The sequence below is a fragment of the Staurois parvus genome, unplaced genomic scaffold (assembly GCF_062004578.1).
Source record: "Staurois parvus isolate SC_StPar_1 unplaced genomic scaffold, SC_StPar_1.0 ptg002438l, whole genome shotgun sequence".
NCBI lineage: Eukaryota > Metazoa > Chordata > Amphibia > Anura > Ranidae > Staurois > Staurois parvus.
Window position 1 is genome coordinate 25,229 of NW_028320234.1, and position 19,340 is coordinate 44,568.

The 19,340-nt window shown below is 50.0% G+C and overlaps 1 protein-coding gene across 1 annotated transcript in view; it reads left to right on the forward strand.

The window, feature by feature from the left end:
* The window catches only part of LOC149430876 (anoctamin-5-like), a 44,297-nt gene that overhangs the window by 21,489 nt on the left and 3,468 nt on the right, over nucleotides 1–19,340 (forward strand). The window contains exons 10-16 of the mRNA XM_089665966.1: nucleotides 1,107–1,187; nucleotides 7,186–7,408; nucleotides 11,136–11,305; nucleotides 11,406–11,503; nucleotides 13,121–13,251; nucleotides 15,608–15,813; nucleotides 17,736–17,917. Of these exons, the coding sequence (XP_089522092.1) occupies nucleotides 1,107–1,187; nucleotides 7,186–7,408; nucleotides 11,136–11,305; nucleotides 11,406–11,503; nucleotides 13,121–13,251; nucleotides 15,608–15,813; nucleotides 17,736–17,917 (1,091 nt within the window). The remainder of the gene's footprint in view (nucleotides 1–1,106; nucleotides 1,188–7,185; nucleotides 7,409–11,135; nucleotides 11,306–11,405; nucleotides 11,504–13,120; nucleotides 13,252–15,607; nucleotides 15,814–17,735; nucleotides 17,918–19,340) is intronic.

Consider the following 19,340-nt stretch of genomic DNA (forward strand, 5'->3'; position numbering starts at 1 on the left):
ACTTCAGCACTGCTACACCGCTACTTCACCACTGCTACACCGCTACTTCACCACTGCTACACCGCTACTTCACCACTGCTACACCGCTACTACACTGCTACATCACCACTACTACACCACCACTACATTACTGCTACAGTGCCTCTACTACAGCACTGCTATACTGCTACTCCACAACTACACTACTACTACACTGTTACTACACCTTTGCCACACCACTACTACAACACTGCTACACCACTATTACACTGCCACTACACCTCTGCTACTACACCACTACTCTAATGATCTCCACTGGCCTCCAGGTCTCAGCCGAGTGGCTGCTTTGTGAACACAGGAGGTCGGCCGCTGGACACGGATGCCATTCAGAGAATGCTTTGCTTTCTGTCAATATATGCGAAGCATTCTTTGATTGGATGAGGTTGGGCGGTGACGTCGTGCTCTTCACCTCATCCAATCAGAAAACGCTTTGGTTCTCTTTTCCTCAATAAATACAATCTTTGGCTCCCGCGCCGAACGGTCAACCTCTCGAAACTTAGAATGGCAGCAGGAGATCTGCTCAGCACTGGCCCCGGAAGTTAGTGGAGATCAGTGTAGTAGCGGAGTAGTAGATTTGTCTGTACAATGGTTTCCAGCTCCTACAGGGATCCCAGAGGAATGGTCCATGCTGCAACAATGTATCAGTACCAGGGGCGGACTGACCATTTGGAAACTCGGGCACTACCTGAGGACCCGGGGTCAGTAGGGGGCCCCATGAGATGCCCCTGGTACCTTTATAATAGGCTTTTTTGAGTTTGGCAAGGACACAGGGGCCCCATGATCCCCTATTGCCCGGGGGCCCCATGAGTTGTCAGTCCGCCCCTGATCAGTACATATAAAATATTCACACCTGGAGTTCTTTTTTTGTTTAAACGTTTATAATAAAGATGGGCGCTCGGCAGTCTGGAGGAGGCTTACAAGCCCCCACTGTGTACAGATCACGGGTGTCATTGAATGGTGTCATCCATGGTAGTAGTAAGGTATTTTGCTGTGTTCTTTGTCCCGTGGCCCCCGTCTCTGATGTGGTGTTCTGGTTTGTTACACATTCAGCCTTTCTACATTTGTAGGAACCAGAAATGGTCATAAAGCGAAGTGCGGCCAATATCTGTGGCAATCTCTTGCTGTGCTGGACGGCCATTCTCTTCTGGGTAAGAGGAGCCCCTGACAGCTCAGCCAACTCCGTCGGCCAATGACTAACCAGATTAACGTTCTCTGTTTTGGTTTTCGCTTACGGGAGCTACAAGAAGAGGGTGACGGCGCTGGTGTCCATGTTGTGGGGGTGCGAATGGTAAAAAGAGCTCTGATGGCCATCTTGTTACATCTCTGTGGGTCCACCCTAGTGGTGGCGGACCTGGAAAGTTGAGTGCCAAAGAACCTGAAGTCCCCAAGAGGCAGATCTTTTAAGTGGACTCACCCTTTAAGTCTAAAAATGGCAAAACCTAAAAATAAAATCCATGCGCCAAAAAGATCAAACCGCAAAGCGCCAAGAAATTGTGATAAATTGTTCATATTTGGTGAAGAGCTTCAGATGTTCATATTTGGTGAAGACCTTCAAATGGTCATATTTGGTGAAGACCTTCAGATGTTGTTGAAGGACAGTAGAGTCAGTAGAGTCCAACCGGCTAGGTATTTCTATGTGTAGCGCTCCCCAGTTCAGGGTTCACCCTTTGTCTCTTGAGTCGATTAGGCTCCACCCACAGTAACAAGATGGCTTCTCTCCTGCTTTTACCGTTGCACAGCTCCGCCCTTATGTGTCTTACGTTCTCCTTTGTGGTGTGGTCTTTACTCCATGGTGAATTGTGGCCTTGCTTGCTTGACTATTTCAGGAAATGGAGCCTATTTTGCCTTTAACTAGCAAGGCAGCACGGTTCTGCTTCTCCGGAACCACGGTGCTCTTCTGGGTGAGCCCATTTTATTTATCTCTAATACTTCCTTAACATCTGTCTGTGGTGATTCCATGTCTTCTGTCCTCTCCGCTCTCATGTGCTTTCCTATGAATTCTGTTCTCAGACTATAGATCAGTTGTGGTTTCCCTTTTCAAACAAGTGCAAATTGATGGATCGAATCTGGTTGTGCAGACCTGGACATTCACAGCCAAATAGGACCTCTAAAAACTGTAGCCCAGGGGCCGGATGTGGCCCTTTACTTGCCTATATCTGGGCCTGGAGGCACTATTCCTCCCACTGACACCAACAGTGAGGTATAATTCCTGCCACTGATACCAATAATGGGACACTATTCCTCCCACTATCACCAACAATGAGGCACTATTCTTGATCTTTAGTAGCTTCAGAACTGCTTGGGACATTTTTAAATCTAGGCCCCAAACCACATAAGACCTTTTTAAGTAGTTGTCTTTGAAAGAGCGAATGAGAAGACGTCCTCTTGCCAAGGCCCTACAGCAGCCTTTATCAACCTTGGTTCTGTGGAACCCTAGGATTCCTTCCAAGGTTGCTAGAGGTTCCTTGAGCAATCACCAGTGGGGAATTTCCTGCGTACACTAGCCAGAAACCTATGGGGCAATTCTCCAGTGATCACCAATACCAGCAAGTTAGCAGCTTACTCACTAGAAGTCTCGGAACTGCTCAGAACATTATTTTTAATCTGGGCCTCCGACTAAACAAGACATTCCTACATGCAAGCAGTTGCCTTCTAAAGAGTGAACAATAAGAGTGTCCTCTCTCCAAGACCCCTCAAAAGCCTTTATCAACCATGAGTCTATGGAACATTAGGGTTCCTACCAAGGTTGCCTTGAGCAATCAGCAGTGCTAGGGGGGACCAATCAACCATGGTTCCATGGAACATTAGGGTTCCTTCCGAGGTTGCCTTGAGCAATCACCAGTGCTAGGGGGGACCAATCAACCATGGTTCCATGGAACATTAGGGTTCCTTCCGAGGTTGCCTTGAGCAATCACCAGTGCTAGGGGGGACCAATCAACCATGGAACATTAGGGTTCCTTCCGAGGTTGCCTTGAGCAATCACCAGTACTAGGGGGGACCAATCAACCATGGATCCATGGAACATTAGGGTTCTTTCCAAGGTTGCCTTGAGCAATCAGCAGTGCTAGGGGGACCAATCATCCATGGTTCCATGGAACATTAGGGTTCCTTCTGAGGTTGCCTTGAGCAATTGCCAATGCTAGGGTGCAATTTTCCATGAATATGAGGGATCACTTCTACCCTGACCACTAATGTTAGGAGTGAACAATAAGAGTGTCCTCTCTCCAAGGCCCCTCAGAAGCCTTTATCAACCATGAGTCCATGGAACATTAGGGTTCCTACCAAGGTTGCCTTGAGCAATCAGCAGTACTAGGGGGGACCAATCAACCATGGATCCATGGAACATTAGGGCTCCTTCCGAGGTTGCCTTGAGCAATCACCAGTGCTAGGGGGGACCAATCAACCATGGTTCCATGGAACATTAGGGTTCCTACCAAGGTTGCCTTGAGCAATCAGCAGTGCTAGGGGGGACCAATCAACCATGGTTCCATGGAACATTAGGGTTCCTTCCGAGGTTGCCTTGAGCAATCACCAGTGCTAGGGGGGACCAATCAACCATGGTTCCATGGAACATTAGGGTTCCTTCCAAGGTCGCCTTGAGCAATCACCAGTGCTAGGGGGGACCAATCAACCATAGTTCCATGGAACATTAGGGTTTCTCCCAAGGTTGCCTTGAGCAATCACCAGTGCTAGGGGGACCAATTATCCATGGTTCCATGGAACATTAGGGTTTCTCCCAAGGTTGCCTTGAGCAATCACCAGTGCTAGGGGGGACCAATCAACCATGGTTCCATGGAACATTAGGGTTCCTTCCGAGGTTGCCTTATGCAATCACCAGTGCTAGGGGGGACCAACCATGGTTCCATGGAACATTAGGGTTCCTTCTGAGGTTGCCTTGAGCAATCACCAGTGCTAGGGGGGGACCAATCAACCATGGTTCCATGGAACATTAGGGTTCCTTCCAAGGTTGCCTTGAGCAATCAGCAGTGCTAGGGGGGACCAATCAACCATGGTTCCATGGAACATTAGGGTTCCTTCCGAGGTTGCCTTGAGCAATCACCAGTGCTAGGGGGGACCAATCATCTATGGTTCCATGGAACATTAGGGTTCCTCCCAAGGTTGCCTTGAGCAATCGCCAATGCTAGGGGGCAATTTTCCACGAATATGAGGGATCACTTCTACCCTGACCACTAATGTTAGGGTACTCTGCAAATTTTTTTACCATTCTGTAATTTATTTCCATTACCGAATTATTACTGAAGTAATTTTGTTGTGTAGAGCAGGGAGGAGTGGTCCTAAAATACGCCAGTACGCCACTTTCTTCACTCTTTTTTTTTTTTTTTTTTATCTAAAGCTACTTCTAAAACTTGCTCATCACACTAGGAGTTGCAGGTATAATTATTTTCAGCAGGAGTTCCTCAAGACCTGAAAATAATTTTAAGGGTTCCTCCAGGATAAAATGGTTGAGAAAGGCTGCCCTACTGAGCTGTATAGATAAATTGTCTAAGAAACAAGAGGGAAAACAACAGCCCCGTAGCCGGGGGAGAATTGACACCTCATCTGCATTTTCTGAAACCTTTTAGGTCTGTATTGCTCCTATATTTGTGGAAGGGTCTTCACTCATACGGTGTATGAGGGGTCGTGGTTTGCTCTGAAAGTCCAGGTCTGCTGAATGCTGAACATTCACGGTGGGGGCTGGGATGGGCGCCCCTTGTCCCGCTACTGTATCAGCGCATCATATTAAAAAATGACATCTGCACATGGGGGGGGGCATTTTCTGCCTTGTTTAACTTGGGAACCGCAATATGTGGATCTCTTCTAAGTCCAATCAGTTGACAAAATTTGCCAATCTAATGCACAGTTAATGATATTGACATGCGTGTGTGTGTGTGTGTATGTATTATATATATATATATATATATATATATATATATATATATATATATATATATATATATATATATATATATATTTAATATATAAATATATATTTATTTATTTTTAAATATTTTTTATATATATATATATATATATATATATATAAAATTAAATATATAATTAAAAAAATAAATAAAATATATATATATATATATATATATATATATATATATATATATATATATATATATATACAGTGAAGGAAATGCGTATTTGCTCCCCTGCTGATGCTGAATGTTCGCCCCTCACACAGAAACGATCGGTCTAACAATGGAATGTTCGCCCCTCACACAGAAACGATTGGTCTAACAATGGAATGTTCGCCCCTCACACAGAAACGATCGGTCTAACAATGGAATGTTCGGTGTAACACTGAGAGACAGAATACAACAACACATTCAGCAGAAATGCGTCTAACAAATGATGACGGATCTGCATGTTCATGAGGGAAAGAAGGATTTGATCCCCTATCATTCAGCAGGATTTCTGGCTCCCAGGTGTCTTTCATACAGGTAACAAGCTTAGATTAGAAGCAGTCTCTTAAAGGGAGTGCTGCTAATCTCATTGTGTTACCTGTATAAAAGACACCTGTCCACAGGAGCAATCAAACCATCAGATTCCAAACCCTCCACCATGGCAAAGACCAAAGAGCTGTCCAAGGATGTCAGGGACAAGATGGTAGACCTAGACAAGGCTGGACTGGGCTACCAAACTATGGCCAAGCAGCTTGGTGAGAAGGTGACAACAGTTGGTGCAATCATTCACAAATGGAAGAAACACAAAACAAGTGTCAGTCTCCCTAGGTCTGGTGCACCATGCAAGATCTCCCCTCGTGGGGTGTCAATGATCATGAGAACAGTGAGGAATCATCCCAGAACTACACGTGAGGATCTTGTCAATGATCTCCAGGCAGCTGGGACCACAGTCACCAAGAAAACAATTGGTAACACACTACGCCGACAAGGACTGAAATCCTGCAGTGCCCGCAAGGTCCCTCTGCTCAAGAAAGCACATGTCCAGGCCTGTCTGAAGTCTGCCACTGAACATCTGAATGATGCAGAGGAGGACTGGTGGGAAGTGTTGTGGTCAGATGAGACCAAAATCCAGCTTTTTGGCATCAACTCAACTCGCCGTGTATGGAGGAGGAGGAATGCTGCCTATGACCCCAAGAACACCATCCCAACTGTGAAACATGGTGGTGGAAACATTCTGCTTTGGGGGTGTTTTTCTGCTAAGGGGACAGGACAACTGCACCGCATCAAAGGGACGATGGATGGGGCAATGTACCATCAAATCTTGGGTGAGAACCTTCTTCTCTCAGCCAGGGCATTGAAAATGGGTGGTGGATGGGTGTTCCAGCATGACAATGACCCAAAACACACGGCCAAGGCAACAAAGGAGCGGCTCAAGAAGAAGCACATTAAGGTCCTGGAGTGGCCTAGACAGTCTCCAGACCTTCATCCGATTGAAAATCTGTGGAGGAAGCTGAACGTTCGAGTTGCCAAACGTCAGCCACCAAACCTTAATGACTTGGAGAGGATCTGCCAAGAGGAGTCGGCCAAAATCCCTCCTGAGATGTGTGCGAACCTGGGGGCCAACTCCAGGAAACATCTGACCTCTGTGATTGCCAGCAAGTACTAAGTCATGTTTTGTGAAGGGGATCCAATGCTTCTTTCCCTCATGAACATGCAGATCAGTCATCATTTGTTAGACGCATTTCTGCTGAATTTGTTGTTGTATTCTGTCTCTCAGGGTTACAATACACCGAACATTCGGGGGGAGGGACCTTCACTGACACATCACAACCCATACATTTTGGGGGGGACCTTCGCTGTCACATCACAACCCATACATTTTGGGGGGGACCTTCGCTGTCACATCTCACCCATACATTTTGGGGGGGACCTTCGCTGGCACATCACACCCATACATTTTGGGGGTGGGGGGTGCTGCTTGGTATCTTCCCCCTGGGCAGCAGATGACATTGTCCCAGAACAGAGTAGGCAGGCAAAGCTCAAGAGCTGGAAAATCTTTTCAGGTTCTTACATTTAGCCGGTAATTCACATCATCCAATCCTGGTCCGCCCTGAATGGGGAGGAGAAATCGATTTCTTGGTGGGTCCCCTGTTTTATCCGCCCCCCTTTTACATGTTGGTGTCATCAGTCGTATCCCACCACAGACACTAACCCTCTGCCGTGTGTCCTGCAGATCCTACTGATCATAGCCAGCATGATCGCCATTATAGTATACCGGCTGGCGGTCTACGCGGCGTTCGCCAGCGTCATGGAAAACAACCACACGCTGGAGCCATTCAGCGGACTGCTCACCCCTCAGCTGGCGACCTCGGTGACCGCGTCCTGCCTGAACTTCATCATCATTATGATCCTCAACTTCCTATACGAGCGGGTGGCCATATGGATCACTGACATGGGTAAGTGTTCTGCTTCACCATTTTATGCATTGACATACTTTCTTTAGACCTGGGCCCATCCGGCAAGTAGGGTCACCTGCTGAACAATCGTCCCCCACAGACAGCTTTACTCTCCAATGACACACACCACTTTAATCCAGGGTAGTTTTACTTTTTTAAATGTGGAACATGGGATGTTCACTGGTCATTGGACATATAAAGATTTCTAAGCTGGTAACTTGCTGTGGAAACATGAAGAAGGGAAAGGCGTGTCAAGACGAAACCAACTCACCCCAACATACAGGGACGCTGGATTTTACCATTTACAGACGTAAAATAACAAGTTGTAGTTACACGGAATTACCAGTAGATGTCACCACTGAGACATTTATACCTACATAATGAAATCCAATTGAACAAAAAAAAAGAGAACAAAAATCAAAAACTCAGTATAGAGACAAAGACTGAATATAATCAATACATTAGGAAATATAATGAAAAGTCTATATATCTCCTTTATATGCTGCCTGCATAAATCTGTCCACATATCTGCTGAAATCATACAAAAAGTGGGAGGGTTTTCATTGTGAGCCAATCTGTCTCTACTGCATTGCTCAGTGCTGTTGTCCTAAACTTGTTTCGGGCCCTGGGGGGGCCTGAGAGGTAGTTGTTTAGACCGTCTACATTGAGGGTTGAGCTCAGGTCGGATCCTGCCAGTATGTTCCTCATTCATAGCCCAGGCGGGAAGAACCTGCAGTAATGAAAAGCATGGCTGCCCTCTGGCAGTGCAGGGTGGTGGTGAGGGGGGACGTGCGTTTAAACCAGCAGCTCCCCTAAAGAGCCTTCTGCATTCGGATCACTTTTCAGATGTGATTGACAGGCAGTGGGGAAGTGATGTGATACCTCCTCGCTGCCTGTTTTAGCCCCATTGTTGCCAGACAAATATGCCACATTGCATGCGGTTGTGGGGTGGTTGCAGCACTTCCCTAAATCTCTTTCTGTAGCACCCTCCTAGGTAGGTACTAGGTTTAATAGGTATTTTGATTGGTACATTTAGTTGCCACGCGTGCTGCCCTCCCAGGAAATGCTGCTGCATCTGTTGTCATAGACCTCAGGTGGGTCCGGGGAGAGCGGATATAGTGAATGCGGGGTCCGGGGAGAGCGGATATAGTGAATGCGGGGTCCGGGGAGAGCGGATATAGTGAATGCGGGGTCCGGGGAGACCGGATATAGTAAATGTGGGGTCCGGGGAGAGCGGATATAGTGAATGCGGGGTCCGGGGAGAGGGGATATAGTGAATGCGGGGTCCGGGGAGAGCGGATATAGTGAATGCGGGGTCCGGGGAGAGCGGATATAGTAAATGCGGGGTCCGGGGAGAGCGGATATAGTGAATGCGGGGTCCGGGGAGAGCGGATATAGTGAATGCGGGGTCCGGGGAGAGCGGATATAGTGAATGCGGGGTCCGGGGAGAGCGGATATAGTGAATGCGGGGTCCGGGGAGAGCGGATATAGTGAATGCGGGGTCCGGGGAGAGCGGATATAGTGAATGCGGGGTCCGGGGAGAGCGGATATAGTGAATGCGGGGTCCGGGGAGAGCGGATATAGTGAATGCGGGGTCCGGGGAGAGCGGATATAGTGAATGCGGGGTCCGGGGAGAGCGGATATAGTGAATGCGGGGTCCGGGGAGAGGGGATATAGTGAATGCGGGGTCCGGGGAGAGCGGATATAGTGAATGCGGGGTCCGGGGAGAGCGGATAGAGTGAATGCGGGGTCCGGGGAGAGCGGATAGAGTGAATGCGGGGTCCGGGGAGAGCGGATAGAGTGAATGCGGGGTCCGGGGAGAGCGGATAGAGTGAATGCGGGGTCCGGGGAGAGCGGATAGAGTGAATGCGGGGTCCGGGGAGAGCGGATAGAGTGAATGCGGGGTCCAGAACACACTGGAGCTGCAAACACTGATGTGATCTATGACACTGACAACAATATCACTTTCTCTGCGTTTTGGATGCAGAAAAAAGCAACTGAAACGCATGGAGTGTGAACTGGCCCGGAGTCCGGTGCAGCGCAGAGTTTGCTGATGTTCCGAGTTCAGGAATTTGTCACCAGAGACGACCTCCATCCACAAAGCGGCTTCAGACGAGTGAAGACATCGATCACAGACTTGTGTGAAGGGTTAATAGCGGCGTGCTACATTTGATCTCTGGTTGAGAAGTAGTCGCACGCGGGTGTCAGAATCCGCAGGAGGAACAATCAGTCTGTTCTCAGACGGAACGCTCAAGGCTGCACAGCTGCTCCGGAATGACAGTCCAAACAAAGACCAAATCCAGTCCCTGATGGAGACAAACCCTTCACTTGTGTCTCACACGTCACCATCACGGCACGGAACTCTCTGCATTCACGGCACAGGCAGTGTGCTGTGATTGGACAGTGAACTGCGCATGCGAAAGTGATGTCATCAGCTGGGGGACAACATCTAAATCTAAACGGCGCAGCTTTAGAAGGTCTCAAAGATACTTTCAAGTAAGGGATTGTTCTTACGGGATGTTGGGGGGTGGTAAAACCCCATGTTTAAGCCACACTTCTACCCTTTTTAGTGGCCAGAGGTGTACACTTGCTGTGGCTGCGGCAGGAATTATACCCCCGTCACTCGCAGCAGGTTTAGCGCCAACTGAACACATCTCATTCAAGCGAATGTCGCGCGCTAGTGCGAGGATCAAGGGATTAAAGCAGACGGTGAGGAGGCAATACAATGAGAGTGAAGCGGGTGCGACCGAGCCCTCCGACATATCACAAGATTTATTATAGGGGAACGGTCATAAGTTTGGCCTAATATCGCTTTGATGCAGCAAATATCCAAATGCCTTCATGGGCAGTTGCCAGTCTGACTGTCAGATTGGAGAGGAAAGCGCTAGATGATCCTCCAGCCAGGAAATGAGGCGGAGCTCTGTCTGACTTGCTGCATCTTCTAATGCACATTGTGAGAAGCTCCCAGTGTGCGGTGACATCAGAGGAAGACATTTCAGTCCAGGGGAGGAGCCGGTACACCCGTGCAAGACTGAAGGGGAGGAGCCGGTACACCCGTGCAAGACTGAAGGGGAGGAGCCGGTACACCTGTGCAAGACTGAAGGGGAGGAGGCGGTACACCTGTGGAAGACTGAAGGGGAGGGGCCGGGACACCTGTGCAAGACTGAAGGGGAGGAGCCGGTACACCTGTGCAAGACTGAAGGGGAGGAGCCGGTACACCTGTGCAAGACTGAAGGGGAGGAGCCGGTACACCTGTGCAAGACTGAAGGGGAGGAGGCGGTACACCTGTGGAAGACTGAAGGGGAGGGGCCGGGACACCTGTGCAAGACTGAAGGGGAGGAGGCGGTACACCTGTGCAAGACTGAAGGGGAGGGGCCGGGACACCTGTGCAAGACTGAAGGGGAGGAGCCGGTACACCTGTGCAAGACTGAAGAGAAGGCCCGAGGTCAGTTCAGGAGACCCTGTCAGAACAATAAAGTACAGGACCTTTATACCCACAAGTTTTATATTTTTTATTGAAGGGTTTTGAGAGAGATTTTCGAGTCTTGGTATTTCGGAGTCTTGGCATCTTCGAGTCTTGATATTTTCGACTCTTGATAAATGCTTTGTGGGGCAGATGTTCCATGTACTTGCTAAGACTGAACAATGTGATTTGAGGCCATACGTAGACTTGTCTTCTCCTGGACCATTACCATCACCAGCTAAAATGTTTCTATTTTCCCGGCAGAAATCCCCAGGACACATCTGGAGTATGAGAACCGACTCACCATGAAAATGTTCCTCTTCCAGTTTGTCAATTACTATTCATCTTGTTTCTATGTGGCGTTCTTCAAGGGCAAGTTTGTGGGTTTCCCGGGAGGGTACACCTACATGTTCAACCAGTGGAGGAATGAGGAGGTGAGTGCTGCCATCTTGGGGAACGTTCCCCTCTGGGCCCCATGTGGGTGAAAACAAACATCACGAGTATTGACTTCATTTTTCTTTTTACCCCCTTTAGTGTGACCCGGCCGGTTGTCTCATAGAGCTCACGACACAACTCACCATCGTGATGGCTGGAAAGCAGATCTGGGGGAACATCCAAGAAGCTTTTGTTCCGTAAGTAAAAATATATTTTTTTTTAATGATTTTGTTGAAATATTTGATTAATCTTGAGACCTGCCTTCCTTAATAATATTTAATAGAAGGATCTGTAGCCACTAGAGCAGTTCCAAACCTTAACAAGAGGGCCCAGGATATTGTTTCTGTGGAGGGTGGGATCTCTGGAGGGGGCTGGTGGTCTCTCCAGGAGGCTGAGGGTTTTCCATGTACATTGAGGGAGTGTAGAAGGCACTGTGGGATGTTTGGGAGCATTATGGGACACACGTGGAGGTTGGGAGTACATTGAGGGGCCAGAGGCTCGTCAGCAGGTTGGGGGCACCATCAAAGGTTAAGGACCACTGCATTACAGGAAAGTTGAGGACCACTGCACTAAGGAGAGGTTGAGGACCACTGCACTAGCGGGAGGATGAGGACCACTGCACTAGAGGGAGGATGAGGACCACTGCACTAGAGGGAGGTTGAGGACCACAGCACTAGAGGGAGGTTGAGGACCACAGCACTAGAGGGAGGATGAGGACCACTGTACTAGAGGGAGGATGAGGACCACTGTACTAGAGGGAGGATGGGGACCACTGTACTAGAGGGAGGATCGGGACTATTATACTAGAGGGAGGATGAGGACCACTGCGCTAGAGGGAGGATGAGGACCACTGCGCTAGCGGAAGGATGAGGACCACTGCGCTAGCGGGGAGGATGAGGACCACTGCGCTAGCGGGGAGGATGAGGACCACTGCGCTAGCAGGAAGGATGAGGACCACTGCGCTAGCGGGGAGGATGAGGACCACTGCGCTAGCGGGAAGGATGAGGACCACTGCGCTAGCGGGAAGGATGAGGACCACTGCGCTAGCGGGAAGGATGAGGACCACTGCGCTAGCGGGAAGGATGAGGACCACTGCGCTAGCGGGAAGGATGAGGACCACTGCGCTAGCGGGAAGGATGAGGACCACTGCGCTAGCGGGAAGGATGAGGACCACTGCGCTAGCGGGAAGGATGAGGACCACTGCGCTAGAGGGAGGTTGAGGACCACTGCGCTAGCGGGAAGGATGAGGACCACTGCGCTAGCGGGAAGGATGAGGACCACTGCGCTAGCGGGAAGGATGAGGACCACTGCGCTAGCGGGAAGGATGAGGACCACTGCACTAGAGGGAGGTTGAGGACCACTGCGCTAGCGGGAAGGATGAGGACCACTGCACTAGAGGGAGGTTGAGGACCACTGCAGAGATTAGAGCTGGAGTTGAGCTTTATAACATCTGCACACATTTCTGCTCATCCTTTACATTGTCAGCGTTTCGTAGTTCAGATCTGCCTGGACGCCGCGTGTATTAGGGTGTGACACCCGCAAGGAATCCAGGGGAATCGCAGAATTCTACAGATGCATTTATCAGCCAGGAGATGTGAGCTCTGACATGGCCGTTGCTGGTCACTATGGTGCTGTCGGGGGATAGCAGGAGCAAGAAATACGTTTTGTATTGACAGACTTGCTGTATTTCCCAGGATCAGTTACGTTTGATGGACCAATAGGAAAAGCTTTATTATTTGTTATTTCACCCTGTTAAAACCCCTTTAAGATTTTTGTGCAAGATTGGTGCTCTGTAACCCTTCCCTACGTTACAGGTGGATCTGGAACTGGTGGGGGCGCCGGAGAGCCAGGAACAGCCCAGAGAACCTGTACAGCCGCTGGGAGCAGGACTACGACCTGCAGATCTTCGGACAGTTGGGACTTTTCTATGAGTACCTGGAAATGGGTGAGAGAGATACTTGTCTGCACTGTGTGAAGGGGTCAGGCTTATTAAATTGCTCAGATCACCCCAGACCTCAGATCAGTCCCAAGGCATGCACCCCAGATGTCAGATCAGTCCCAAGGCATGCACTCCAGTCCTCAGATCAGCCCCAAGGCATGCACCCCAGACCTCAGATCAGCCCCAAACCCTGTACCTGTAGGAACATAGGGTACAAGTGTAAGCGTATGGGCAGGTAGGTGGGTGGGACAGACTTTGTAATTGACATCCTAGTGAGCCAATGGAAACAGGTGCCAGCATAGTTAGCATTGTGTGTCCGGAGGTTGCCGACGCCCCAACCTGTATACACTGATCAAAAAAATGAAAGGAAGACTTTGTAATCCAAGTCGCATCAAGTCCATGAACCTCCTGGGATATGGATCTGGTCAGGTAAGTAGCAGAGGGGGTTGTTCATCAGTTTCGGCTGCTTTGGTGTTAATTGAATTAACAACAGGTGCACTAAATGGGCAACAATGAGACTACCCCCAAAACAGGAATGGTTTTACAGATGGTGGCCACTGACATTTTTTTCCCTACTCATCATTTGACTGTTTTTCACTAGTTTTGCATTTGGCTAGGGCAGTGTTTCTCAACTCCAGTCCTCATGGACCCCCAACAGGTCATGTTTTCAGGATTTCCATTATTTTGCACAGGTGATTTGATCAGTTTCACTGCCTTAGTAATTACCACAGCTGTTTCATCTGAGGGAAATCCTGAAAACATGACCTGTTGGGGGTCCATGAGGACTGGAGTTGAGAAACACTGGGCTAGGGTCAGTGTCACTGCTGGTAGCATGAGGCCATACCTGGACCCTACAGAGGTTGCACAGGCAGTCCAACTCCTCCAGGATGGCCCATCAATACGTGCCATTGCCAGAAGGTTTGCTGTGTCTCCCAGCACAGTCTCAAGAGCATGGAGGAGATTCCAGAAGACAGGCAGTTCCTCTAGGAGGGCTGGACAGGGCCGTAGAAGGTCCTTAACCCATCAGCAGGACCGGTATCTGCTCCTTTGTGGAGGAGGAACAGGATGAGCCCTGCCAGAGCCCTACAAAATGACCTCCAGCAGGCCACTGGTGGGAATGTCTCTGACCAAACAATCAGAAATAGACTTCATGAGGGTGGCCTGAGGGCCCGACGTCCTCTAGTGGGCCCTGTGCTCACTGCCCAGAACCATAGAGCTGGATTTGCATTTGTCATTAAACCCCAGAATTGGCAGGTCCACCACTGGCTCCCTGTGCTTTTCACAGATGAGAGCAGGTTCCCCCTGAGCACATGTGACAGACGTGAAAGGGTCTGGAGAAGGCGTGGAGAACGTTCTGCTGCCTGTAACATGGTTCAGTATGACCGTTCTGGTGGTGGGTCAGTGATGGTCTGGGGGGGCATATCCGTGGAGGGACACACAGACCTCTACAGGCTAGACAATGGCACCCTGACTGCCATTAGGTATGGGGATGACATCCTTGGACCCATTGTCAGACCTTAAACTGGTGCAGTGGGTCCTGGGCTCCTCCTGGTGTACAACAATGCCCGGCCTCATGTGGGGAGAGTATGCAGGCAGTTCCTGGAGGATGAAGGAATTGATACCATTGAATGGCCCCCACGCTCACCTGACCTAAATCCAATAGAACCCCTCTGGGATGTCATGTTTCGGTCCATCCGACGCCGCCAGGTTGTACCTCAGACTGTCCAGGAGCTCAGTGATGCCCTGGTCCAGATCTGGGAGGAAATCCCCCAGGACACCATCCGTGGTCTCATTAGGACCCTCCCCCGACGTTGTCAGGCATGCATACAAGCATGTGGGGGGCCACACAGACTACTGAGGGCCATTCTGAGTTGCTGCAATGACATTTCACCAACATGGACTCTCCTGCTGCATCATTTCTTCACTTTGATTTTCGGGGTGTCTGTGAATTCAGTCCTCTGTAGGTCGATCATTTTCATCAAACGATGGGGTGTCCTTACGTTCCTCACCCATCCCCCGTCCATGTCAGTATAGAGATCCAGCAGGAGATTTGTCCCCATTGAGATCTGATGGGTTTTCAGAGTCTTCCTTTATTTTTTGGACCCGTGTACCTGTAATAAGGCGGGGGGGGGGGGGGATTCGCAGCCGTTCCCACCAATGGTTTGGTATTCCTTCTCTTCTGAATCTTTGGAACTTCCAGTTGTGGGTCTCCTTGAGTGTAGAATGGTAGCCGGTACAGAGCGGTCATCTCCATGGAAAATGGCGGTGGCGGTGACTTCCTCTTTAGTAGGCGGGGCTTTCACGTGAATGTTTTTGATGGTTTTTAGCGGCGGCCTCGCCTGACCTTCTTCTTTCCTTCTAGTAATCCAGTTTGGCTTCATCACCCTCTTCGTGGCGTCTTTCCCGCTGGCCCCTGTTCTCGCCCTTCTGAACAACATCCTGGAGATCCGCGTGGACGCCTGGAAGCTCACCACGCAGTTCAGACGACCATTTGCGGCGAAGGCGCACAGCATCGGAGTGTGGCAGGAAATCCTCAACTCAATGGCCATTCTGTCTGTGGTGACCAATGTAAGTCTGCCAAGAGCTACAATCTGCAGCACACACTCTAATAGCAACTGATCAGCAGATTACACATCTACAATCTGCAGCACACACTCTAATAGCAACTGCTCAGCAGATTTTATAGCTACAATCTGCAGCACCCATTCTTATAGCAACTGATCAGCAGATTGCACAATCTGCAGCATCCACTCTAATTGGTAGATTGCACAGCTACAATCTGCAGCACCCATTCTGATAGGAACTGATCAGCAGATTTTATAGCCTCAATCTGCAACAGCCACTCTAATATCAGCTGATCAGCAGTTTGCACTCTGTAGCTATAAAATCTGCTGATCGGTTGCTATTAGAGTGCAAACTGCTGATCAGCTGATATTAGAGTGGCTGTTGCAGATTGAGGCTATAAAATCTGCTGATCAGTTCCTATCAGAATGGGTGCTGCAGATTGTAGCTGTGCAATCTACCAATTAGAGTGGATGCTGCAGATTGTGCAATCTGCTGATCAGTTGCTATAAGAATGGGTGCTGCAGATTGTAGCTATAAAATCTGCTGATCAGTTGATATTAGAGTGGGTGCTGCAGATTGTAGCTATAAAATCTGCTGATCAGTTGATATTAGAGTGGGTGCTGCAGATTGTAGCTATAAAATCTGCTGATCAGTTGCTATTAGAGTGTGTGCTGCAGATTGTAGCTATAAAGTCTGCTGATCGGTTGCTATTAATCTGCAGCAGCCACTCTAATAGCAACTGATCAGCAGATTTTATAGGTATAATCTGCAGCACCCACTCTAATAGCAACCGATCAGCAGATTGCACAGCTACAATCTGCAGCACCCACTCTAATAGCAACTGATCAGCAGATTTTATAGCTACAATCTGCAGCATCCACTCTAATATCAACTGATTGGTAGATTGCGCAGCTACAATCTGCAGCACACAATGGCCAGCAGAGATGCATCTTGGGATGCTGGGGATGTGTCCTTGCGTAAAAAGATTATAGAACAGTGGTGTCTTAACCGCCAGCCATTGAAGTCAGGAGGAGCATCAAAGGGTTATTATGGAGATGAAAATTTACAGGGAACTGAGAGTAATCAGTTGTGAGTTTCTCCCAACGTGTATTAGAAACTGCTCAGATAGAGCCCGCCTCACCTCCTGGCTGGAAGACAACCAATGTCATCTAGTTCTTTTCTCTGCAGCCTGACTCTTCCCGGCCCGTACTATTTCATTGAATGGATTTCAAGTCTTTCGATCAGAGAGGCTCCGTAGCATATGTGGGTGTTACCTATGCAAATACAGCCTGCTTAGGAACGCCCACTTATCCAGACTGGGACCCACCCATCATGGCATTTTGATATTTGCATAACTCCTCCCAAGAGTCAGCCCACTGCTTGCATCAGTATGTAGGGCTCTGGAGAGGAGTATTATCTTAGTTTGTGGAACCTGAAACTCATCCCTAACAAAGAGGCTGCGGGAGATCAGCAGCACTGAAATTCAACAAATAACCAAAAAAAAGGCAAAAACAAGGATCTTATTTTGAGAAATGATAATTGTTGATGGAAGAAAGTCCAAAAAGCATAGGAGGGGTCTATTTATAAACCATTTATTGCACAAATGGTAGAAACATTCATGCAACCTGGACCCTATGTCTCCGAATACATTAACTCCTGTATCATTGGCTCCATCTACTGGCCAAAATGCGGTAGTTTTCTGAAATACCGCAGTGACCAAATATACCAAAATTTAGCCACTAGGTGGAGCTAATGATACAGGAATCCATCGAAATGGTTGAAGTTTGTTCAGTTTGCACCAACGTTTCTGCCATCCAAACAACGAATGTTTTGCAGAGCGCCAAATGTCATCCAGTTAGGGTTTACATTGACTGACTTTTTTTTTTTTTTTAATCCTTTATTTAATGACGTCTTTCTTCCCCTAGGCTTTTATCGTGGCTTTCACCTCCGACATGATCCCACGCCTGGTCTACTACTACGCCTATTCCGAGAATGAGGGGGTCTCCATGTCCGGCTACATCAGCAGTAGCCTGTCTGTGTTCAATGTCTCTGACTTTATGGAGAAAAGCATGCCGCTGGAAAACCTGATGAATGTCACCCAATGCAGGTGGGATTTCCGAGACGTCACCCTTCGTCTCTTACTAGAAAATTCATTGTTTAGTTAACCCCTTCATGTCCGGACACTCCCCCCCCCCCCCCCCCTTCATGTCCACACACCCCCCCCCTCTTCATGTCCGGACACTCCCTCCCCCCCTTCATGTCCGGACACTCCCTCCCCCCCTTCATGTCCGGACACTCCCCCCCCCCCCCCCTTCATGTCCACACACCCCCCCCTCTTCATGTCCGGACACTCCCTCCCCCCCTTCATGTCCGGACACTCCCTCCCCCCCTTCATGTCCGGACACTCCCTCCCCCCCTTCATGTCCGGACACTCCCTCCCCCCCTTCATGTCCGGACACTCCCTCCCCCCCTTCATGTCCGGACACTCCCTCCCCCCCTTCATGTCCGGACACTCCCTCCCCCCCTTCATGTCCGGACACTCCCTCCCCCCCTTCATGTCCGGACACTCCCTCCCCCCCTTCATGTCCGGACACTCCCTCCCCCCCTTCATGTCCGGACACTCCCTCCCCCCCTTCATGTCCGGACACTCCCCCCCCCTTCATGTCCGGACACTCCCCCCCCCTTCATGTCCGGACACTCCCCCCCACCCCCCCTTCATGTCCGGACACTCCCCGCCACCCCCCCCCCCACACCCCTTCCAGTCCAGACACTTTCCCCCCCTTCCAGTCCGGACACTTTCCCCCCTTCCGGTCCGGACACTTTCCCCCCCTTCCGGTCCGGACACTTTCACCCCCTTCCGGTCCGGACACTTTCACCCCCTTCCGGTCCGGACACTTTCCCCCCCCTTCCAGTCCGGACACTTTCCCCCCCCTTCCAGTCCGGACACTTTCCCCCCCCTTCCAGTCCGGACACTTTCCCCCCCCTTCCAGTCCGGACACTTTCCCCCCCCTTCCAGTCCGGACACTTTCCCCCCCCTTCCAGTCCGGACACTTTCCCCCCCCTTCCAGTCCGGACACTTTCCCCCCCCTTCCAGTCCGGACACTTTCCCCCCCCTTCCAGTCCGGACACTTTCCCCCCCCTTCCAGTCCAGACACTTTCCCCCCCCTTCCAGTCCAGACACTTTCCCCCCCCTTCCAGTCCAGACACTTTCCCCCCCCTTCCAGTCCAGACACTTTCCCCCCCCTTCCAGTCCAGACACATTCCCCCCCCTTCCAGTCCAGACACATTCCCCCCCCTTCCAGTCCAGACACATTCCCCCCCCTTCCAGTCCAGACACATTCCCCCCCCTTCCAGTCCAGACACATTCCCCCCCCTTCCAGTCCAGACACATTCCCCCCCCTTCCAGTCCAGACACTTTCCCCGCTTCCACTCCGGACACTTTCACCCCCTTCCACTCCGGACACTTTCCCCCCCCTTCCAGTCCGGACACTTTCCCCCCCCCCCTTCCAGTCCGGACACTTTCCCCCCCC